The sequence below is a fragment of the Pseudochaenichthys georgianus genome, chromosome 18 (genome assembly GCF_902827115.2).
Source record: "Pseudochaenichthys georgianus chromosome 18, fPseGeo1.2, whole genome shotgun sequence".
In the NCBI taxonomy this organism is placed as follows: Eukaryota; Metazoa; Chordata; class Actinopteri; order Perciformes; family Channichthyidae; genus Pseudochaenichthys; species Pseudochaenichthys georgianus.
Genome location: NC_047520.1, coordinates 1756072 through 1781076, shown reverse-complemented (window position 1 = coordinate 1781076; position 25005 = coordinate 1756072). Strand labels below are relative to the sequence as shown.

Below are 25005 nucleotides of genomic sequence, written 5' to 3'. Positions count from 1 at the left end.
TTATACCTCCTCTTTAATAATACCAATTGCTATAGTATTTTATATCATTGGAAAGCCTGATTAGTCACCTTTACAACGAGGTACAACTTGTAAGGATCGTGCATTCGTGGAATGAGCAACACAGCTAACCAAGCTAAAACAAAGTGACAGTAACAGACTGGAACAAGAAAACCAGTGTTTTTGTACCTACAGTACTACCAAGCAAAGCAGGCATTTTCTTTGTGCCACTGCATCTCACAAATAAACATTTAATAATCAGACCCTGCGATAAAATAAATCAAGTTTCACTTTAGTTTTTCAAGTAACTCAAACTCAAAGTCACTCACTCAGCATCATCACACAGGTTTTCAGGAATATGAGAATGTCCACATTTCCAGGTATTTAGAAGCTGGGATGTTTGGGCGTTTACAAAATCCCCTGCTCTGGAAAGAACTCTCTCGCTCGGTGCCGATGTTGCCGGGACAGCAGTGGTCGAGTTAACCGAATATTTAATTTATCAATGACGGAAAAATCTGAAAGCAGTCATTTTGACGGATTAGAACCAACTCGGAACAGCGCCAACGTGTCCCCGCAGCGAGGCTCTGGTGCTATGCCGTGTTATGCTGCCCTCCAAAAGGAAATTATATAGTTTCAGTTCATGAGCGTGCTCTCTCGAGAACTGTTCAGACCCGACGGGTAACAATGGATTATGACGGACATTTTACAATCCTGTCTGTCAAAATGACGGACAGCGAAAAGGTCTAACGCCACCTCAGTGGGACGGAGAGACATGCTTTGGCCATGGGGGACAGCAGTGGGTCAAACTGTGCATCGTCTCTTAGGCTTACTGACAGAGATATAAATATACTGTTGGTACTCGTCCATGTCTCTAGGTCTGTACATGTAGCCCTGTACATACGCTGTCCTTTTGTGTTCTGTTGTTTTACGTTCATGTTGTAACCTACCTGCTGCCATGTTGGACAGGTCTCTCTTGAAAAAGAGATCGATGATCTCAATGGGACCGTCTGGTTCAATAACGTTAAAAAAAAAGAAAGTGTTTAAAAAAAATGAAAAGATTTAAAACACAAAAATCGATATTCGGTATATTGTTACATCCCTAGTAAACAGATGTAGGTCCCCACAAGTATAGTAATGCTAGGACACACACACACACACACACACACACACACACACACACACACCACACACACACACACACACACACACACACACACACACACACACACACACACACACACACACACACACACAAGAAGTACTTTGTAGACTGCAGGGTAGCTGGTGGATTCACTCCAGGTGGAACTAAAGTCTGATTTACGAGTAAAGTACAAGTACCTCAAAAGTGTGCTTAAGTACAGTACTTAGTTACTTTGCAACACCGCTGACAAAAGACACAGACTCTCCCTGCCTCTCTCCTAGTGATCACATTGCACTTGTTATCAGCATTTCCTCCGGCAGGGATCAGCGACTAACCAACAGCCCATTCAAACCTCTGTTAAAATTACCTTCAGACTCCTCCATCTAGGGGACCAGGCTCAGAAATACAGCCAGAGCCAGGAGAGGCATTTTAAATCCAGGCATCAAGTGAACCATGGCGGGTAAAAAGACAGAGAAATGATCGGGAACTCATTTCTTTTTAAACTGCATCTGGAGCCATGCTTTGGACAGTCCCTCTGATCTGCGCATGCGCAGTGGTAAGGAAACGTACATACACTGGTGCTTTGAAATCGAAAGTAAAGCTCGTGGGGATTTTAAAGTGTAAATACTTTAAAAAATAATAATATTGCAAGACTTAGGTTTGATATAAATGCAAGAGTGTGTGTTTAATGTAGTTTATGATGTGTAAAGTGTTGGTGTGCGCGCGGGGACGACACAGTGGTTGCGTAATGGCAAGGGGGGGGGGGGGGGAGGTTTCAACTCAGCAAACCTGCTCATTGGTTACTTGAATTACAGTGGGGGAAAGTCCTAATAGGAATACTAATAAGTGAGGTGATTTACTTCCTTATCTTCATTTTAATCTACTTTATTGTCAAGTAAAAGTCCTGCATTCAAAATGTTCCTCAAGTAAAAGCAGTACTCAGATCTTGTACTTCAGTAAAAGTAGAAGTACTCAGATCTTGTACTTCAGTAAAAGTAGAAGTACTCAGATCTTGTACTTCAGTAAAAGTAGAAGTACTCAGATCTTGTACTTCAGTAAAAGTAGAAGTACTCAGATATTGTACTTCAGTAAAAGTAGGACTCAGATCTTGTACTTGAGTAAAAGTAGAAGTACTCAGATCTTGTACATGATTAAAAGTAGAAGTACTCGGATGTTGTACTTGAGTAAAAGTAGAAGTACTCAGATCTTGTACTTCAGTAAAAGTAGAAGGACTCAGATCTTGTACTTGAGTAAAAGTAGAAGTACTCGGATGTTGTACTTGAGTAAAAGTAGAAGTACTCAGATTTTGTAGGCCTACTTGAGTAAAAGTAGAAGTACTCAGATCTTGTACTTCAGTAAAAGTAGAAGTACTCAGATCTTGTACTTGAGTAAAAGTAGAGGTACTCAGATATTGTACTTGAGTAGAAGTAGAAGTACTCAGGTCTTGTTCTTGAGTAAAAGTAGAAGTACTCAGATCTTGTACTTGATTAAAAGTAGAAGTACTCGGATGTTGTACTTGAGTAAAAGTAGAAGTACTCAGATCTTGTACTTCAGTAAAAGTAGAAGTACTCGGATGTTGTACTTGAGTAAAAGTAGAAGTACTCAGATTTTGTAGGCCTACTTGAGTAAAAGTAGAAGTACTCAGATCTTGAGTAAAAGTAGAAGTACTCAGATCTTGTACTTGAGTAAAAGTAGAAGTACCAGATTGTATGAATACTCTGTTTCAGTAAAAGTCCTGCATTCAAAATGTTCCTCAAGTGAAAGTATTCTCATCTAAATATAGTGAAAGACAGTGAAAGTATTCGTTGTGCAGATTGGTCCATTTCAGAATAATATATATGATGTTTTATAATGATTGATCATGAAAGTGTCCTCAGAGCCTCTCTCCTACGGATCACATGACACCTGTTATCAGCAGTTCCTCCAGCAGGGAGCAGCAGCAGACTCTACAGGCTCACCAGACGCCTGCTCAGGTGCAGACAAAACAACAACAACAACAACAACAACATGTTAGAGATAGATCCTCCGTGCTCTTTTCTCTGGTTACCGTTGTTTAAAAAAGGCGATTGAACAAAGTTATTAAATTAACTACAGCACTATGACTCAGTCAAACAAATAGGGACCGTCCAAATATTCACAAACGGTCTCATACAGGAAGAAGGAAGCTACTTGTTTATCACAGCCTGGCCATCCGCACTCCACAAAGAAACGGACATATCTGAAATACTTATTAGGAGAACACAGAAACAAGTAGACGATAAGGCTTTTGGACAACACTTTAACAAGTCGTTTATGATTTAAGGTAAGTTGCATTTTAAATGTCTGAGAGCGAGGCGCGGCGAGTTGACGCAGTTGCTCTCCACGAGCTGCGGAAGCGAAATGCTTGATGGGAAACGGCTTCGCTGGTATCTCGAGCTGAGCGCTCATTGGTGGGTTTTACCACGTGCTGCTGATGAAGCTCTCCCATTGGCTGGCAAGAGTTTGTTGTTGTTTTGTATCAGTTTTACGTCGCCACTTCCATTCTTTTCATCATTGTTCCACAATGTTTATCATCATGAAATTAATATCTATATATTTTATACTATACTTGCACTGCTTACCGTTTTCATACTTTATATATCTTAGCATATTAATACACACTGTTCATACTGCTCACAGGCTGCTGTGCATATCTAGTGTATTAATACACACTGTTCATACTGCTCACAGGCTGCTGTGCATATCTAGTGTACTCATAGCCCTCACTGTTTATTCATCATTCAATTAGTTCTATATGTTATTCTGTAGATTGTGTACATTACTTTCCACTTCACTGCTTGTTGCACCTGTTAGAAGCTAAACTGCATTTCGTTGTCTCAGTTCCTGTAATATGTGCAACAGCAATGAAGTTGAATCTAATCTTGAGCAGGAACAAATGTATTTACTAAGTACATATCTGACATTAACGATTAAACACATGTGTGCATTCTTTATAAATGCAAACCGAGCCGAGAAGAAGCCGACTCCGAGCTGTCCGACTTCAGGCGAGCTTTTGAGACCTCCCCCGGCTGCGATCGGCTACTCTCGTCTCCTCTCGAGGCGAGCCTCAAACAAGCAGGATATCTGATGAGGATTTCCCAACTGCCTGCCTCAAAGCTGAATCCTTCTGAGTCATACTTTTGGGAACAATAGCAACAAGGACACCACAGCGGGGGTTCGGTTTAGGCTATATCAGGCTACTTTGGACACCTGTAGGTATTTGTTGCCATTATCGCTGTGTGCCATTTGTGCGTGTTTAGGTTTTGGTGTGCGCGTAAAGACGACATGTTTCTGTAATGGCGCAGCCGTTAAAAACGGTTGATAACAGAGATAAGGGTGGCAACCGTGTTTCAACAGACTTTTCGATCACAAACTATGTTATTTGCAAAGTATCTCGTAGTAAACTCGATGTTTTTATTATTTGAGGATTTTGCACATAGTTCCTCTTTTGATCTCGAGGTTAAACATATGTTTCCGTAAACAAAGAAAGAAAAGGTAAACAAAGACGGGATGAACTTTGTCCAGACATAAACAATGTTATTTCAAACGCATTTCCCTATAATACAAGTGTTATAGCCAATACTTACATGTTATATTGATTATATTAAAATATGTAGTTTTACAAGAAATAATAAAAGTATATTAAAAAAACACGATTGGCTAATTTTGCAAGTTGCAATGTCAAATTTGCATTATTATTTTCGAGTATTATCATGTGGTATATTATGATGCAATGGTTTCCTACATTCAAATGTTAAATCAATATACTATAGTTGGGACCTTTTGCATGTTAAAATATACTTTTTGAAACCATATCTGTAATAAAAAGTATATTATAACCGATATTTCTAAGCACCTGCATTGTAATATCTCGCTCTTATGTGGCTTTAATGCATTTACTTGAAGTTGTTTTGTAGAAAAGCCACGTTAATACCGCGGTGATTTAGTTTTAGGTTGGATATTCGACGGACATTCGCGGACCCGCCAGCAGCGTCAGTTTAACCGGGGAGATCTTCTCCGCGAAACGAGGCTTTCACTTAGGGACCATCAACAAATGACTTTTACAAATAGACAAGAAAAATGTTCTTTTTAATAAATCGACAGCTTCTCGATCGTGTGAATGTGAAGCAAATTCACTCTAGAGCATACATTTATTGAACACACCTCTTTTTATTGCATTTTAATACTTTAAATACGTTTTATTAATAATTTTGATGGAAACATTTGCTTATTTCTTCAATACCTTCCAGGTCATGTGACCGATTCACTCAAAATCAATGCTGGGTCAAATAACTCCACTGGCTGCATAGGACCAGGGTTGGGAGGGTTACTTTGTAAATGTAATCAGTTACTGATTACTGAATACATGGCTCTGAAAGTAATCCGAATACAGTTACGCTAAGCTAATCTTTCCATCAAAAATAATAATAATACTTATTTAAAGTATTACAATGCAATAAAAAGAGGTTTGTTCAACAAATGGATTTGCTTCACATTCACTCGAGCTGTCGATTTATTAAAAGAAAAGATGTCCTTGTGTATTTGAAAATTCATTTGTTGATGGTCCCTAAGTGAAAGCCTCGTTTCGCGGAGAAGATCTCCCCGTCGTCAGCCAGCAGCAGGGGAAACTGACGCTGCTGGCGGGTCCGCGAATGTCCGTCGAATATCCAACCTAAAACTAAATTCACTGCAGTCACGTAAATGTCACGTAGAAATCAGACTGTTGCAGACCGTCCTTGATGATCAATGCCTGTTGTTGCAACGCACCGTAAAGTAGCCATAATTAACGTAAACAGGAGGGAAAAGTGATATTATCCTGAGATCTGACAGTTATTGAAGTTATGTTTTGGCTTCCTGTATTTGTTTTTCAGTTGCAGAAATGGCAGAGAAGAGAAAAACAAGGGGGAGGTCCATCTCTGATCAGCCAATCAGCAGTGAGCAAAGGTAATGTGCTACCACAGATAGCACAGCAGGCCTATGTATTGTAATCACTTCAACTCCTCCACATGTTTGCTTATGTATAATCACAATACTTTATAACATCATACAGTAACGTGGCTGTAGACTCTTAAACGTGGTTTCAGCTTTAAGGGACTTTATTATTAAATTAACTATAAGATTATTTGTGTCGCAGTCTTCAGACCTATTAAGATGTTGCTAATTGTTCTGCCAATGCGAGGGCAGTTTTATGTATGTTCTGCGTGCAACTACCATCGCAGATACAGTCTTTTAGTACCTTGCAAGCAACTTTCTGAAAGTCTAAAGACATTTCTTAAAAGGGATTATTTGGATAAATTGCCCACATATTGGGAATCTTAAAGCTTTCTTTCTCGTCTGAAAAACATTATTACAACTTCATAAAGTGCGCATTGTGAGTGTTCACCAAATCAAAAATGTTCTGCACGGCAAACCCAACCCCAAAGTGACCTACCATCTGGAAAGTGTTCCCCCTTGACTGTCACAGGGTCAAATATTGTACCATGAAATTAATTTAGTCCCTTGTCCAAAACATAACGAGTTCCTAAAAAGATTCCTAGTTCAGGGAGAATGTTCCTGCAGACGTAGAGGGCCTTTAGTTATTTATTTTAATATAATATTTAATATTTTGCGTATTTCTTCTCATTAGTTCACAGATGGATGAAGATGAGTCCACAGCTCCGAGTATCTCGGCCAGTGACGATCCAAAGACAAGATGATATACTTTAGTGGAGGGCGCAAACGGTAATCCTACATTTTGTTGAACATTCATAAAAACATTTACATTCAGCAATGTGTATAACAAGTTAAAGATGTTCTCTTTTTCTTTAGTTCACTGTCGAGCGAGTCAGCCGCTCCAAGTGTCGCTCAGAGTCATCGATCCATGGGCGAGCCGTTAAGCTTTAATGTGAAAAAAAGGTAATTCAAATAATGTGCAATATCAATTAAAATGGCTGACAGGTGACTTAGCCATTTTAATGACTTCATCTGATCACACCATGTCTTTTTGTTTAATTGGTCACTGCACTAGAGCTGCATTTAAATTATGCTTTTGTTTTGACTCTGAACACATCCTCGCCGTATCTGATCCTACACGTTCACCCTACAGCGAGCTAACCGAGGAGCCAGTTAGAAAGAAACCTAAAAAAGATCTTGAACCACAGAGAGAAGCTGACCCTGGTAAGTTTGAATACTTATGTATGAAAAAATACTATTAAGGGTATCGCAACTAATCACAAATAGGATTTTGGCTTCCTGGAACACAATCCCCTGCCTGCGGGACTAATAAAGGTATTCTGCTTCTGAATATAATACTTTGGTTTACTCAGAGACAGCGCAGCTGCATATCAAGTTAAACAAACAAGTTGAATGTATGAAATAAATCAAGATCCTAGCGCAATGTGAAACTGAAAGCAGTGCTCTGTATATATATAAATGTGAAAGTGCAATTAAAATATTCTGTCACTAAATATACACTGGTGCTTTGAAATCGAAAGTAAAGCTCGTGGGGATTTTAAAGTGTAAATACTTTAAAAATAATAATATTGCAAGACTTAGGTTTGATATAAATGCAAGAGTGTGTGTTTAATGTAGTTTATGATGTGTAAAGTGTTGGTGTGCGCGCGGGGACGACACAGTGGTTGCGTAATGGCAAGGGGGGGGGGGGGGAGGTTTCAACTCAGCAAACCTGCTCATTGGTTACTTGAATACAGTGGGGGAAAAGTCCTAATAGGAATACTAATAAGTGAGGTGGATTTACTTCCTACTTCATTTTAATCTACTTATTGTCAAGTAAAAGTCCTGCATTCAAAATGTTCCTCAAGTAAAAGCAGATACTCAGATCTTGTACTTCAGTAAACGTAGAAGTACTCAGATCTGTACTTCAGTAAAAGTAGAAGTACTCAGATCTTTGTACTTCAGTAAAAGTAGAAGTACTCAGATCTTGTACTTCAGTAAAAGTAGCAGTACTCAGATATTGTACTTCAGTAAAAGTTAGGACTCAGATCTTGTACTTGAGTAAAGTAGAAGTACTCGACTCTCTGTACATGATTTAAAGTAGAAGTACTCGGTATGTTGTACTTGAGTAAAAGTAGAAGTACTCAGATCTTGTTACTTCAGTAAAGTAGAAGGACTCAGATCTGTACTTGAGTAAAAGTTAGAAGTAACTCGGATGTTGTACTTGAGTAAAAGTAGAAGTACTCAGATTTGTAGGCCTACTTGAGTTAAAAGTAGAAGTACTCAGATCTTGTACTTCAGTAAAAGTAGAAGTACTCAGATCTTGTACTTGAGTAAAAGTAGAGGTACTCAGATATTGTACTTGAGTAGAGTAGAAGTACTCAGGTCTTGTCTTGAGTAAAAGTAGAAAGTACTCAGATCTTGTTACTTGATTAAAAGTAGAAGTACTCGGATGTTGTACTTGAGTAAAAGTAGAAGTACTCAGATCTTGTACTTCAGTAAAAGTAGAAGTACTCGGATGTTGTACTTGAGTAAAAGTAGAAGTACTCAGATTTGTAGGCCTACTTGAGTAAAAGTAGAAGTACTCAGATCTTGAGTAAAAGTAGAAGTACTCAGATCTTGTACTTGAGGAAAAGTAGAAGTACCAGATTGTATGAATACTCTGTTTCAGTAAAAGTCCTGCATTCAAAATGTTCCTCAAGTGAAAGTATTCTCATCTAAATATAGTGAAAGACAGTGAAAGTATTCGTTGTGCAGATTGGTCCATTTCAGAATAATATATATGATGTTTTATAATGATTGATCATGAAAGTGTCCTCAGAGCCTCTCTCCTACGGATCACATGACACCTGTTATCAGCAGTTCCTCCAGCAGGGAGCAGCAGCAGACTCTACAGGCTCACCAGACGCCTGCTCAGGTGCAGACAAAACAACAACAACAACAACAACAACAACAACATGTTAGAGATAGATCCTCCGTGCTCTTTTCTCTGGTTACCGTTGTTTAAAAAGGCGATTTGAACAAAGTTATTAAATTAACTACAGCTATGACTCAGTCAAACAAATAGGGACCGTCCAAATATTCACAAACGGTCTCATACAGAGAAGAAGGAAGCTACTGTTTATCACAGCCTGGCCATCCGCACTCCACAAAGAAACGGACATATCTGAAATACTTATTAGGAGAAACACAGAAACAAGTAGACGATAAGGCTGTTGGACAACACTTTACAAGTCGTTTATGATTTAAGGTAAGTTGCATTTTAAATGTCTGAGAGCGAGGCGCGGCGAGTTGACGCAGTTGCTCTCCACGAGCTGCGGAAGCGAAATGCTTGATGGGAAACGGCTTCGCTGGTATCTCGAGCTGAGCGCTCATTGGTGGGTTTTACCACGTGCTGCTGATGAAGCTCTCCCATTGGCTGGCAAGAGTTTGTTGTTGTTTTGTATCAGTTTACGTCGCCACTTCCATTCTTTCATCATTGTTCCACAATGTTTATCATCATGAAATTAATATCTATATATTTTATACTATACTTGCACTGCTTACCGTTTTCATACTTATATATCTTAGCATATTAATACACACTGTTCATACTGCTCACAGGCTGCTGTGCATATCTAGTGTATTAATACACACTGTTCATACTGCTCACAGGCTGCTGTGCATATCTAGTGTACTCATAGACCTCACTGTTTATTCATCATTCAATTAGTTCTATATGTTATTCTGTAGATTGTGTACATTACTTTCCACTTCACTGCTTGTTGCACCTGTTAGAAGCTAAACTGGCATTTCGTTGTCTCAGTTCCTGTAATATGTGCAACAGCAATGAAGTTGAATCTAATCTTGAGCAGGAACAAATGTATTTACTAAGTACATATCTGACATTAACGATTAAACACATGTGTGCATTCTTTATAAATGCAAACCGAGCCGAGAAGAAGCCGACTCCGAGCTGTCCGACTTCAGGCGAGCTTTTGAGACCTCCCCCGGCTGCGATCGGCTACTCTCGTCTCCTCTCGAGGCGAGCCTCAAACAAGCAGGATATCTGATGAGGATTTCCCAACTGCCTGCCTCAAAGCTGAATCCTTCTGAGTCATACTTTTGGGAACAATAGCAACAAGGACACCACAGCGGGGGTTCGGTTTAGGCTATATCAGGCTACTTTGGACACCTGTAGGTATTTGTTGCCATTATCGCTGTGTGCCATTTGTGCGTGTTAGGTTTTGGTGTGCGCGTAAAGACGACATGTTTCTGTAATGGCGCAGCCGTTAAAAACGGTTGATAACAGAGATAAGGGTGGCAACCGTGTCAACAGACTTTTCGATCACAAACTATGTTATTTGCAAAGTATCTCGTAGTAAACTCGATGTTTTTATTATTTGAGGATTTTGCACATAGTTCCTCTTTTTGATCTCGAGGTTAAACATATGTTTCCGTAAACAAAGAAAGAAAAGGTAAACAAAGACGGGATGAACTTTGTCCAGACATAAACAATGTTATTTCAAACGCATTTCCCTATAATACAAGTGTTATAGCCAATACTTACATGTTATATTGATTATATTAAAATATGTAGTTTTACAAGAAATAATAAAAGTATATTAAAAAACACGATTGGCTAATTTTGCAAGTTGCAATGTCAAATTTGCATTATTATTTTCGAGTATTATCATGTGGTAATTATGATGCAATGGTTTCCTACATTCAAATGTTAAATCAATATACTATAGTTGGGACCTTTTGCATGTTAAAATATACTTTTTGAAACCATATCTGTAATAAAAAAGTATATTATACCGATATTTCTAAGCACCTGCATTGTAATATCTCGCTCTTATGTGGCTTTAATGCATTTACTTGAAGTTGTTTTGTAGAAAAGCCACGTTAATACCGCGGTGAATTTAGTTTTAGGTTGGATATTCGACGGACATTCGCGGACCCGCCAGCAGCGTCAGTTTAACCGGGAGATCTTCTCCGCGAAACGAGGCTTTCACTTAGGGACCATCAACAAATGACTTTTACAAATAGACAAGAAAAATGTTCTTTTTAATAAATCGACAGCTTCTCGATCGTGTGAATGTGAAGCAAATTCACTCTAGAGCATACATTATTGAACACACCTCTTTTTATTGCATTTTAATACTTTAAATACGTTTTATTAATAATTTTGATGGAAACATTTGCTTATTTCTTCAATACCTTCCAGGTCATGTGACCGATTCACTCAAAATCAATGCTGGGTCAAATAACTCCACTGGCTGCATAGGACCAGGGTTGGGAGGGTTACTTTGTAAATGTAATCAGTTACTGATTACTGAATACATGGCTCTGAAAGTAATCCGAATACAGTTACGCTAAGCTAATCTTTCCATCAAAATAATAATAATACTTATTTAAAGTATTACAATGCAATAAAAAGAGGTTTGTTCAACAAATGGATTTGCTTCACATTCACTCGAGCTGTCGATTTATTAAAAAGAAAAGATGTCCTTGTGTATTTGAAAATTCATTTGTTGATGGTCCCTAAGTGAAAGCCTCGTTTCGCGGAGAAGATCTCCCCGTCGTCAGCCAGCAGCAGGGAAACTGACGCTGCTGGCGGGTCCGCGAATGTCCGTCGAATATCCAACCTAAAACTAAATTCACTGCAGTCACGTAAATGTCACGTAGAAATCAGACTGTTGCAGACCGTCCTTGATGATCAATGCCTGTTGTTGCAACGCACCGTAAAGTAGCCATAATTAACGTAAACAGGAGGGAAAAGTGATATTATCCTGAGATCTGACAGTTATTGAAGTTATGTTTTGGCTTCCTGTATTTGTTTTTCAGTTGCAGAAATGGCAGAGAAGAGAAAACAAGGGGGAGGTCCATCTCTGATCAGCCAATCAGCAGTGAGCAAAGGTAATGTGCTACCACAGATAGCACAGCAGGCCTATGTATTGTAATCACTTCAACTCCTCCACATGTTTGCTTATGTATAATCACAATACTTTATAACATCATACAGTAACGTGGCTGTAGACTCTTAAACGTGGTTTCAGCTTTAAGGGACTTTATTATTAAATTAACTATAAGATTATTTGTGTCGCAGTCTTCAGACCTATTAAGATGTTGCTAATTGTTCTGCCAATGCGAGGGCAGTTTTATGTATGTTCTGCGTGCAACTACCATCGCAGATACAGTCTTTTAGTACCTTGCAAGCAACTTTCTGAAAGTCTAAAGACATTTCTTAAAAGGGATTATTTGGATAAATTGCCCACATATTGGGAATCTTAAAGCTTTCTTTCTCGTCTGAAAACATTATTACAACTTCATAAAGTGCGCATTGTGAGTGTTCACCAAATCAAAAATGTTCTGCACGGCAAACCCAACCCCAAAGTGACCTACCATCTGGAAAGTGTTCCCCCTTGACTGTCACAGGGTCAAATATTGTACCATGAAATTAATTTAGTCCCTTGTCCAAAACATAACGAGTTCCTAAAAAGATTCCTAGTTCAGGGAGAATGTTCCTGCAGACGTAGAGGGCCTTTAGTTATTTATTTTAATATAAATATTTAATATTTTGCGTATTTCTTCTCATTAGTTCACAGATGGATGAAGATGAGTCCACAGCTCCGAGTATCTCGGCCAGTGATCGATCCAAAGACAAGATGATATACTTTAGTGGAGGGCGCAAACGGTAATCCTACATTTTGTTGAACATTCATAAAAACATTTACATTCAGCAATGTGTATAACAAGTTAAAGATGTTCTCTTTTTCTTTAGTTCACTGTCGAGCGAGTCAGCCGCTCCAAGTGTCGCTCGGAGTCATCGATCCATGGGCGAGCCGTTAAGCTTTAATGTGAAAAAAAGGTAATTCAAATAATGTGCAATATCAATTAAAATGGCTGACAGTTGACTTAGCCATTTTAATGACTTCATCTGATCACACCATGTCTTTTTGTTTAATTGGTCACTGCACGAGAGCTGCATTTAAATTATGCTTTTGTTTTGATTCTGAACACATCCTCGCCGTATCTGATCCTACACGTTCACCCTACAGCGAGCTAACCGAGGAGCCAGTTAGAAAGAAACCTAAAAAAGATCTTGAACCACAGAGAGAAGCTGACCCTGGTAAGTTTGAATACTTATGTATGAAAAAATACTATTAAGGGTATCGCAACTAATCACAAATAGGATTTTGGCTTCCTGGAACACAATCCCCTGCCTGCGGGACTAATAAAGGTATTCTGATTCTGAATATAATACTTTGGTTTACTCAGAGACAGCGCAGCTGCATATCAAGTTAAACAAACAAGTTGAATGTATGAAATAAATCAAGATCCTAGCGCAATGTGAAACTGAAAGCAGTGCTCTGTATATATATAAATGTGAAAGTGCAATTAAAATATTCTGTCACTAAATATACACTGGTGCTTTGAAATCGAAAGTAAAGCTCGTGGGGATTTTAAAGTGTAAATACTTTAAAAAATAATAATATTGCAAGACTTAGGTTTGATATAAATGCAAGAGTGTGTGTTTAATGTAGTTTATGATGTGTAAAGTGTTGGTGTGCGCGCGGGGACGACACAGTGGTTGCGTAATGGCAAGGGGGGGGGGGGGGAGGTTTCAACTCAGCAAAACCTGCTCATTGGTTTACTTGAATTACAGTGGGGGAAAGTCCCTAATAGGAATACTAATAAGTGAGGTGATTTTACTTCCTTATCTTCATTTTAATCTACTTTATTGTCAAGTAAAAGTCCTGCATTCAAAATGTTCCTCAAGTAAAAGCAGTACTCCGATCTGGTACTTCAGTAAAAGTAGAAGTACTCAGATCTGTACTTCAGTAAAAGTAGAAGTACTCAGATCTTGTACTTCAGTAAAAGTAGAAGTACTCAGATCCTGGACTTCAGTAAAAGTAGAAGTACTCATATATTGTACTTGAGTAAAAGTAGAAGTACTCATATCTTGTACTTAAGTATAACTAGAAGTACTCAGATCTTGTACATGATTAAAAGTAGAAGTACTCGGATGTTGTACTTGAGTAAAAGTAGAAGTACTCAGATCTTGTACTTCAGTTAAAAGTAGAAGGACTCAGATCTTGTACTTGAGTAAAAGTAGAAGTACTCGGATGTTGTACTTGAGTAAAAAGTAGAAGTACTCAGATTTTGTAGGCCTACTTGAGTAAAAGTAGAAGTACTCAGATCTTGTACTTCAGTAAAAGTAGAAGTACTCAGATCTTGTACTTGAGTAAAAGTAGAGGTACTCAGATATTGTACTTGAGTAGAAGTAGAAGTACTCAGGTCCTTGTTCTTGAGTAAAAGTAGAAGTACTCAGATCTTGTACTTGATTAAAGTAGAAGTACTCGGATGTTGTACTTGAGTAAAAGTAGAAGTACTCAGATCTTGTACTTCAGTAAAAGTAGAGTACTCGGATGTTGTACTTGAGTAAAAGTAGAAGTACTCAGATTTTGTAGGCCTACTTGAGTAAAAGTAGAAGTACTCAGATCTTGAGTAAAAGTAGAAGTACTCAGATCTTGTACTTGAGTAAAAGTAGAAGTACCAGATTGTATGAATACTCTGTTTCAGTAAAAGTCCTGCATTCAAAATGTTCCTCAAGTGAAAGTATTCTCATCTAAATATAGTGAAAGACAGTGAAAGTATTCGTTGTGCAGATTGGTCCATTTCAGAATAATATATATGATGTTTTATAATGATTGATCATGAAAGTGTCCTCAGAGCCTCTCTCCTACGGATCACATGACACCTGTTATCAGCAGTTCCTCCAGCAGGGAGCAGCAGCAGACTCTACAGGCTCACCAGACGCCTGCTCAGGTGCAGACAAAACAACAACAACAACAACAACAACAACATGTTAGAGATAGATCCTCCGTGCTCTTTTCTCTGGTTACCGTTGTTTAAAAAAGGCGATTGAACAAAGTTATTAAATTAACTACAGCACTATGACTCAGTCAAACAAATAGGGACCGTCCAAATATTCACAAACGGTCTCATACAGGAAGAAGGAAGCTACTTGTTTATCACAGCCTGGCCATCCGCACTCCACAAAGAAACGGACATATCTGAAATACTTATTAGGAGAACACAGAAACAAGTAGACGATAAGGCTGTTGGACAACACTTTAACAAGTCGTTTATGATTTAAGGTAAGTTGCATTTTAAATGTCTGAGAGCGAGGCGCGGCGAGTTGACGCAGTTGCTCTCCACGAGCTGCGGAAGCGAAATGCTTGATGGGAAACGGCTTCGCTGGTATCTCGAGCTGAGCGCTCATTGGTGGGTTTTACCACGTGCTGCTGATGAAGCTCTCCCATTGGCTGGCAAGAGTTTGTTGTTGTTTTGTATCAGTTTTACGTCGCCACTTCCATTCTTTTCATCATTGTTCCACAATGTTTATCATCATGAAATTAATATCTATATATTTTATACTATACTTGCACTGCTTACCGTTTTCATACTTTATATATCTTAGCATATTAATACACACTGTTCATACTGCTCACAGGCTGCTGTGCATATCTAGTGTATTAATACACACTGTTCATACTGCTCACAGGCTGCTGTGCATATCTAGTGTACTCATAGCCCTCACTGTTTATTCATCATTCAATTAGTTCTATATGTTATTCTGTAGATTGTGTACATTACTTTCCACTTCACTGCTTGTTGCACCTGTTAGAAGCTAAACTGCATTTCGTTGTCTCAGTTCCTGTAATATGTGCAACAGCAATGAAGTTGAATCTAATCTTGAGCAGGAACAAATGTATTTACTAAGTACATATCTGACATTAACGATTAAACACATGTGTGCATTCTTTATAAATGCAAACCGAGCCGAGAAGAAGCCGACTCCGAGCTGTCCGACTTCAGGCGAGCTTTTGAGACCTCCCCCGGCTGCGATCGGCTACTCTCGTCTCCTCTCGAGGCGAGCCTCAAACAAGCAGGATATCTGATGAGGATTTCCCAACTGCCTGCCTCAAAGCTGAATCCTTCTGAGTCATACTTTTGGGAACAATAGCAACAAGGACACCACAGCGGGGGTTCGGTTTAGGCTATATCAGGCTACTTTGGACACCTGTAGGTATTTGTTGCCATTATCGCTGTGTGCCATTTGTGCGTGTTTAGGTTTTTGGTGTGCGCGTAAGACGACATGTTTCTGTAATGGCGCAGCCGTTAAAAACGGTTGATAACAGAGATAAGGGTGGCAACCGTGTTTCAACAGACTTTTCGATCACAAACTATGTTATTTGCAAAGTATCTCGTAGTAAACTCGATGTTTTTATTATTTGAGGATTTTGCACATAGTTCCTCTTTTTGATCTCGAGGTTAAACATATGTTTCCGTAAACAAAGAAAGAAAAGGTAAACAAAGACGGGATGAACTTTGTCCAGACATAAACAATGTTATTTCAAACGCATTTCCCTATAATACAAGTGTTATAGCCAATACTTACATGTTATATTGATTATATTAAAATATGTAGTTTTACAAGAAATAATAAAAGTATATTAAAAAAACACGATTGGCTAATTTTGCAAGTTGCAATGTCAAATTTGCATTATTATTTTCGAGTATTATCATGTGGTATATTATGATGCAATGGTTTCCTACATTCAAATGTTAAATCAATATACTATAGTTGGGACCTTTTGCATGTTAAAATATACTTTTTGAAACCATATCTGTAATAAAAAAGTATATTATACCGATATTTCTAAGCACCTGCATTGTAATATCTCGCTCTTATGTGGCTTTAATGCATTTACTTGAAGTTGTTTTGTAGAAAAGCCACGTTAATACCGCGGTGAATTTAGTTTTAGGTTGGATATTCGACGGACATTCGCGGACCCGCCAGCAGCGTCAGTTTAACCGGGAGATCTTCTCCGCGAAACGAGGCTTTCACTTAGGGACCATCAACAAATGACTTTTACAAATAGACAAGAAAAATGTTCTTTTTAATAAATCGACAGCTTCTCGATCGTGTGAATGTGAAGCAAATTCACTCTAGAGCATACATTTATTGAACACACCTCTTTTTATTGCATTTTAATACTTTAAATACGTTTATTAATAATTTTGATGGAAACATTTGCTTATTTCTTCAATACCTTCCAGGTCATGTGACCGATTCACTCAAAATCAATGCTGGGTCAAATAACTCCACTGGCTGCATAGGACCAGGGTTGGGAGGGTTACTTTGTAAATGTAATCAGTTACTGATTACTGAATACATGGCTCTGAAAGTAATCCGAATACAGTTACGCTAAGCTAATCTTTCCATCAAAAATAATAATAATACTTATTTAAAGTATTACAATGCAATAAAAAGAGGTTTGTTCAACAAATGGATTTGCTTCACATTCACTCGAGCTGTCGATTTATTAAAAAGAAAAGATGTCCTTGTGTATTTGAAAATTCATTTGTTGATGGTCCCTAAGTGAAAGCCTCGTTTCGCGGAGAAGATCTCCCCGTCGTCAGCCAGCAGCAGGGGAAACTGACGCTGCTGGCGGGTCCGCGAATGTCCGTCGAATATCCAACCTAAAACTAAATTCACTGCAGTCACGTAAATGTCACGTAGAAATCAGACTGTTGCAGACCGTCCTTGATGATCAATGCCTGTTGTTGCAACGCACCGTAAAGTAGCCATAATTAACGTAAACAGGAGGGAAAAGTGATATTATCCTGAGATCTGACAGTTATTGAAGTTATGTTTTGGCTTCCTGTATTTGTTTTTCAGTTGCAGAAATGGCAGAGAAGAGAAAAACAAGGGGGAGGTCCATCTCTGATCAGCCAATCAGCAGTGAGCAAAGGTAATGTGCTACCACAGATAGCACAGCAGGCCTATGTATTGTAATCACTTCAACTCCTCCACATGTTTGCTTATGTATAATCACAATACTTTATAACATCATACAGTAACGTGGCTGTAGACTCTTAAACGTGGTTTCAGCTTTAAGGGACTTTATTATTAAATTAACTATAAGATTATTTGTGTCGCAGTCTTCAGACCTATTAAGATGTTGCTAATTGTTCTGCCAATGCGAGGGCAGTTTTATGTATGTTCTGCGTGCAACTACCATCGCAGATACAGTCTTTTAGTACCTTGCAAGCAACTTTCTGAAAGTCTAAAGACATTTCTTAAAAGGGGATTATTTGGATAAATTGCCCACATATTGGGAATCTTAAAGCTTTCTTTCTCGTCTGAAAACATTATTACAACTTCATAAAGTGCGCATTGTGAGTGTTCACCAAATCAAAAATGTTCTGCACGGCAAACCCAACCCCAAAGTGACCTACCATCTGGAAAGTGTTCCCCCTTGACTGTCACAGGGTCAAATATTGTACCATGAAATTAATTTAGTCCCTTGTCCAAAACATAACGAGTTCCTAAAAAGATTCCTAGTTCAGGGAGAATGTTCCTGCAGACGTAGAGGGCCTTTAGTTATTTATTTTAATATAAATATTTAATATTTTGCGTATTTCTTCTCATTAGTTCACAGATGGATGAAGATGAGTCCACAGCTCCGAGTATCTCGGCCAGTGATCGATCCAAAGACAAGATGATATACTTTAGTGGAGGGCTCAAACGGTAATCCTACATTTTGTTGAACATTCATAAAAACATTTACATTCAGCAATGTGTATAACAAGTTAAAGATGTTCTCTTTTTCTTTAGTTCACTGTCGAGCGAGTCAGCCGCTCCAAGTGTCGCTCGGAGTCATCGATCCATGGGCGAGCCGTTAAGCTTTAATGTGAAAAAAAGGTAATTCAAATAATGTGCAATATCAATTAAAATGGCTGACAGGTGACTTAGCCATTTTAATGACTTCATCTGATCACACCATGTATTTTTGTTTAATTGGTCACTGCACGAGAGCTGCATTTAAATTATGCTTTTGTTTTGATTCTGAACACATCCTCGCCGTATCTGATCCTACACGTTCACCCTACAGCGAGCTAACCGAGGAGCCAGTTAGAAAGAAACCTAAAAAAGATCTTGAACCACAGAGAGAAGCTGACCCTGGTAAGTTTGAATACTTATGTATGAAAAAATACTATTAAGGGTATCGCAACTAATCACAAATAGGATTTTGGCTTCCTGGAACACAATCCCCTGCCTGCGGGACTAATAAAGGTATTCTGCTTCTGAATATAATACTTTGGTTTACTCAGAGACAGCGCAGCTGCATATCAAGTTAAACAAACAAGTTGAATGTATGAAATAAATCAAGATCCTAGCGCAATGTGAAACTGAAAGCAGTGCTCTGTATATATATAAATGTGAAAGTGCAATTAAAATATTCTGTCACTAAAATCAATGAATAATCCTGACAGTTACTGGTAATCTCAATATTGGTCAAAAACAATTGTTGTTAGCATTTTGGCCGTAACCGTGCAGCCCTACTTAGATTAATATGTCAACATCAGTACTGGAATTTCACATTTATCTTATGTTACAGGGGGCAGCCATCTTTTAAAAATACAGACTAATCATAGAAATGAAATGCTGAGGACATTTGCGAAGACATCTGAAGGTAACGGCGACCAAGAGAGCTCCCTGGACAGCATCTACACAGAGCTCATCATCAGCACCGGAGAGAGTGAAGGGCCACATGAAGAACATTCGTTCAGACGACAAAGACAACCGACTTCTGTAAATACAGTCCATCTCAATGACATCTTTAGACATGTTCTTCCCCAAGACACGACCCGCAGAATAGTCCTGACGAAGGGCGTCGCAGGGATTGGAAAATCGTTCTCTGTGCAGAAGTTCATTCTTGACTGGGCCGAGAGAAAAGCAAACCAGGACTTTGAGTTTGTTTTCAGTCTTGCTTTCCGAGAGCTGAATTTGATTAGAGGTAACGAAAGCTTGCTCAAGCTTCTGACTGATATTCACCCCGCACTTCGACATTGGAAAGAGTCAGAGGTTTTAGACAAAGCCAAGGTTTTAGTGATCCTGGATGGCCTGGATGAAAGCAGAATGAAACTGGACTTTGAGAACAAGCCGGTTAAATCCGTCACTGAAGAAACATCCGTTGGTAATCTCCTAGCAAGCCTCATTCAGGGAAACCTCCTTCCCAAAGCGAACCTCTGGATAACATCCCGTCCAGCAGCAGCCAATCAGATCCCTGCAAAGTATGTCAGTATGGTGACGGAGATACGAGGTTTCAATGACTCACAGAAAGAGGAATACTTCAGGAGGAGATTTAGAGATGACGTGAACCTTCCTGAAAAGATAATTTCGCACATCCGCTCTTCGCAGACTCTCGACATCATGTGCCAGATCCCCATCTTCTGCTGGATTTCTGGCATATTATTCAAGGAGATCTTTGCGGGAGACGAGAAAGCAGACACTCCGCAAACCCTGACAGAGATGATGGCGCACTACCTGCTTGCCCAAACAAAACGCAGCAGCAGAAAGTATGACAAGAAGACAGAGAGAAACAAAGAGAGACTTCTGAAGACACAGAAGGAATTTCTTCTGAAACTCGGCAAACTTGCATTCGTTCAGCTGCAGAATAACAACATCATCTTCTATGACGAAGACCTTAAAGACTGTGGCATTGACCTCCAAGAGGCGACCATCTACTCGGGATTTTGCTCCACGGTTCTTAGGGAAGAATATGTCATTTCCCAGAAAAAGGTCTTCTTCTTTGTGCACCTGACCATTCAGGAGTTCTTCGCAGCCCTTTTTGTTTATGAATGTTTCATAAGCAAGAATACAAAAGAGCTGGGAAACTTCCTCGACTTGAAGGACCAAGAACATACCTTATACGATCTTATGAAGATGACAGTTGACAAAGTATTGGAGGAGCAGAACGGCCACCTGGACTTCTTCCTGAGATTCCTCCTTGGCCTTCTGGTAGAACCAAACCGCAGAGTCCTCGAGGGTCTCCTGACATCGCCAGACCCGAGCCAAGATACCGACAAGAAGATCTTGACGCATCTTAAAGCCCTCCGAAGAAAGGCCCTTTCTCCGGAGAGTTGCATCAACCTCTTCCAGAGCATGGTCGAGATGAGAGACAATAAAGTCAAAGATGAGATTCAGGAATATCTCAAGAAGTCCGATCGTTCAAAAGCTGAGCTGAATCCTCTGCACTGCTCTGCGCTGGCCTACATGCTGCAGGTATCAAAACACCAGCTGGATTTGTTAGAATTGAAAAGCTTCAACACATCAGACGAAGGCAGGAGGAGGCTGATACCAGCAGTGAGGATCAGCAGGAAGGCCATGTAAGTTTATCTCCTTTTTTTTTACGTATTCCTTCACAAAGTAGCAACTTTTCTTGCATTATTGAAACCCTTTTATCCACCGCTAGCCTCGCAGACTGCAAAGTGACTGAAGAATGGGTGAAACATCTCTCCTTTGGTCTGAAGTTCCCCTACTCGCCTCTAAGATATCTGGATCTGAGCACCAATGACCTGAAAGACTCAGGAGTGAAGCTGCTCTGTGACGGACTGTCCAATGCAGGCTGCAGACTCGAAAGGCTGAGGTATTTCCTGGAAGTTTACAAAGAAATGTGCTCGAATGTTTCCTTCTGTCTAAAGGACGATTCATACCTTCTGCGTCCGTTTGTCTGCAAGGGACCGATGGCGTCCTTGTCCTTAGCAATGGTCATTATCGAGTGTTAACCTCTGAAATGTCCAAATTGACCAATCAGAATCGAGTATTCAACTAAGCCGTGGAATAAATGCATGTTAAGCCAGACCAGAGATGGAGTACTCGAGTCCTGGACTCGGACTCGAGTCGGACTTGAGTGCCGATTTTCGGGACTCGTGACTCGACTCAGACTCGCGCACTGATTGACGCGACTCGGACTTGGACTCGTGAATTCTCGCACAGGATGACTTGGACTCGGACTCGTGAATTCCCCCCCCCCCACAATGACTCTGACTCGACTCGTACATTGACGCTCCGACTTGGACTCGGACTCGAGCACATTTTCTCTGGAGTCTGATGTCCTCTATCCTGTATGGCGAGTTCACGTACTGGGCCCCGCTGTTCCAGTCTAGAGATGTCTACAGACACACCCCGCATCGTGCTGTATGCTTTCACACATTCTGCTTCCACATTGGAAAGAGCAAAATGCTCGTTATGTGGAAACAATATAGAAGAGAAGGCTCCGTAACACATTACTAAGGATCGAGTTCAGACATATAGGCTGTCTTGAACACTATCATCAGAGTAACGTGATCTAATCAATAAATAAAGATTCAGCCGATAACGAAAGCACATACTTAACATGCAGAATGATGTCATTTTGCATGCTAAGTAGCCATGTGCTTTCTGGGGCTAAATCTTTATTGGTAAACTGATTTAACCCGTAAAAGTTCCTTCAAAATAAGAGTCCCGATCTTATTACTATCAAAATAAAAGTGCAAAACGAAAACTTTACCATAGGAAAATATTGGCATACAAATATAATCACTTCTCTAAAAGGTAACTCATTTTAAATATAGTTTATTTATATATAATAATAATATTAATATTAGAAATAAGCTTTATATTTGTATAGCACCTATTACAAGAATTGTAGCCAAACTCGCTTCACAGCAGTTCAATAGACAGGATAACAGCAATGTAGAGGAGCAGCTACATTTCAAAACATATATCCACGAAGATTAATACATGAAGACTTGAGACTCGGACTTGACTTGGACTCTTCTTAAGTGACTCGGACTTGGACTCGGACTCGAACACAGGTAATGATGACTCGGACTCGACTTGGACACTCCTTGGGTAACTCGGACTTGAACTCGGACTCGACTACGACTCTCCCTTGGTGACTCAGACCTGGACTCGGACTCGAAGAGTGGTGACTCGAGGGTGACTTGGACTCGTGAATTGGTGACTTGACTACAACACTGAGCCAGACGGAGGCAAACCCTTGGCAGTATAATGAATAGAACCCTGTTCCCGTTAGATTTCACTTCAGGACTAATAGCAAGGAATGTGAACCGACCAGTATCAAACCTGCATGCTAACAAACCAAACCCCGTGTGTTCTCAGTTTGTCAGGTTGTCAGGTCACAGAGAAAGGCTGCACTGATCTGGCTTCGGCTCTGAAGTCCAACCCCTCCCATCTCCTAGAGCTGGATCTTAGCTACAACAGTCTGGGAGACTCTGGGGAGAAGCTGATGTCTGAGCTGAAGGATAATACACAATACAAGCTCAGCAGACTCTAGTAAGAGCACCAGATATCTTTTCTACTGAAATGAGAGAGGTACCATGGTGGCATACCTTTACAAATCAACAATAGTGAGATGTATTGAAAACGACTCAAGGTTACCCTAAAGTAAAACGGCGTCATATGCAGTAAAACTAAGCAACAAGGTGTCAGTTAATGGTTGTTCTGTGTCTGAAAGATTGAACCCAAATGTTTCTTTACAGTCTTGAACACGGCGGAAGTCACCGGATGATAGATGGACTAAAGAAATGTAAGTATTTGTGAAAAACCTGGATATCTGCTTATTGTCCTGATCGCGGTGATATATTGCAAATAGTCCTGAAGGTAAGGTGCTTATTCTGCTATCTACACTACCAACGTAAAGTGTGTTCTTACCTTCAGATGCCTGTGAGCTCACGCTGGACCCCAACACAGTCCACAAGAACCTCCTTCTCTCTGAAGGGAACAGAAAGGTGACCTGGGTTGAAGTCGAGCAGCCGCATCCCGATCACGAGGAAAGGTTTGTTACCTGCCAACAGGTGTTGTGTGAACAGGCTCTCGACGGGCGCTCCTACTGGGAGATGGAGGTGCTGGAGCCCTTCAAGGTTGGATTAACGTACAAATCCATCGGCAGGGAAGGGCACGATGGCAAACTGGAAAGCAACGACAAGTCCTGGTGTCTGTTTTGCTCCAATGATGGTTGTTTTGTTACGGGCGATGGAGAGAAAGTCAGTGTGACTCCACATTGTTCACGCTCCAGTCGGGTGGGGGTGTATCTGGATTGGCCGGCCGGCAATCTGTCTTTCTACAGGGTTTCCTCCGACATTCGGACCCGCCTCCATACCTTTAAAACAACGTTCAACGCGCCGCTCTATCCCGCAGTTGGACTTCACACTGTCCCCAAGAACTCACAGTCTTTTGCCTTGTTTTGCTAATGGCACGTGGGGGGTGGAATAGAGAGAGTAGGTTCGAGTTCCACTGCAGTCAGCATGTCGTTGTGTCCCTGGGAAAGACACTGCACCCCAAATTGCTCCTGTCGGGGTTGCCCAGAGTATTGATGTATATTGATGTATGTAAGTTGCTTTGGGTAAAAGTGTGTAACGAGTGGCATGTGATGTTGATCCAGTCAAGAGGGAGACAGTGATGCAGCTGATTGATTACAGCCTTGTAAATAAGTCATCTTGATGCATGGTGAAGTTTCTTTGCCTTTTTTATTGCCATGTGCTAAAGATCAAGGGTCGTCAATGCAAGTACTGCTACGGACATATCCTGTCACTTCTTTTTAAACCAGTACAAAGACTTAAATATGCCTTTTTCAAGACGTACCCTTGCAAATAAGACCAGAAAACAAGAACATATAAAATGGTTGCTTATATTACCAATGGTTTGTATCTTCGTCGTTGACTGCACTTATTGTAGGTCGCTTTGGACAAAGGCATCATTTAAATGTAATATGTAAATCGACAGTATAACCTAGCTTCTGTAATATAAGCGTAATCCCCGACTTTAGAAACATTCCCACCTCTCAAGAGAGGAGAGGAAAGCGCTTTTTTAAAATCGACTAGATTTGAAGCGAGGCCTTTTCGTTTTTATATGTTTTTGGGAGGTAAATAGGTTGTATTTTTTCAGTTTTTTCAGTTACGTTATCTGTAGGGCTGTCAAACGATTAACATTTTTAATCAGATTAATCACAGCTTAAAAATTAATTAATCAGATTAATCACCATTCGAACTATGTCCAAAATATGCCATTTATT

General features: G+C 39.8%; 1 protein-coding gene and 1 long non-coding RNA gene across 6 annotated transcripts; both read left to right on the top strand.

Moving 5' to 3' along the window:
* Window positions 1-1898: 1898 nt before the first annotated feature.
* Window positions 1899-6834, top strand: LOC117463388 (uncharacterized). The gene is made up of 3 exons (XR_004553907.2): window positions 1899-4368; window positions 6028-6100; window positions 6783-6834. It is a non-coding gene; the product is annotated as an uncharacterized lncRNA (long non-coding RNA).
* LOC117463387 (NLR family CARD domain-containing protein 3-like) lies at window positions 6834-24709 on the top strand. Of its 5 annotated transcripts, XM_034105612.1 has the most exons (16): window positions 6834-6877; window positions 6965-7051; window positions 7242-7312; window positions 11918-11989; window positions 12672-12767; window positions 12855-12941; window positions 13132-13202; window positions 17823-17895; window positions 18579-18674; window positions 18762-18848; window positions 19039-19109; window positions 19546-21316; window positions 21403-21576; window positions 23094-23267; window positions 23474-23520; window positions 23652-24709. In XM_034105612.1, the coding sequence occupies exons 5-16, from the start codon at window positions 12679-12681 to the stop codon at window positions 24182-24184; spliced, it is 3273 nt and encodes a 1090-aa protein (XP_033961503.1). In that variant the 5' UTR covers window positions 6834-6877; window positions 6965-7051; window positions 7242-7312; window positions 11918-11989; window positions 12672-12678; the 3' UTR covers window positions 24185-24709. The 5 variants fall into 5 exon arrangements, with proteins under 5 accessions (XP_033961503.1, XP_033961504.1, XP_033961505.1 ...); XM_034105613.2 differs by lacking the exons at window positions 6834-6877; window positions 6965-7051; window positions 7242-7312 and adding an exon at window positions 9880-10264; XM_034105614.2 differs by lacking the exons at window positions 6834-6877; window positions 6965-7051; window positions 7242-7312 and adding an exon at window positions 9880-10268.
* Window positions 24710-25005: the final 296 nt, after the last annotated feature.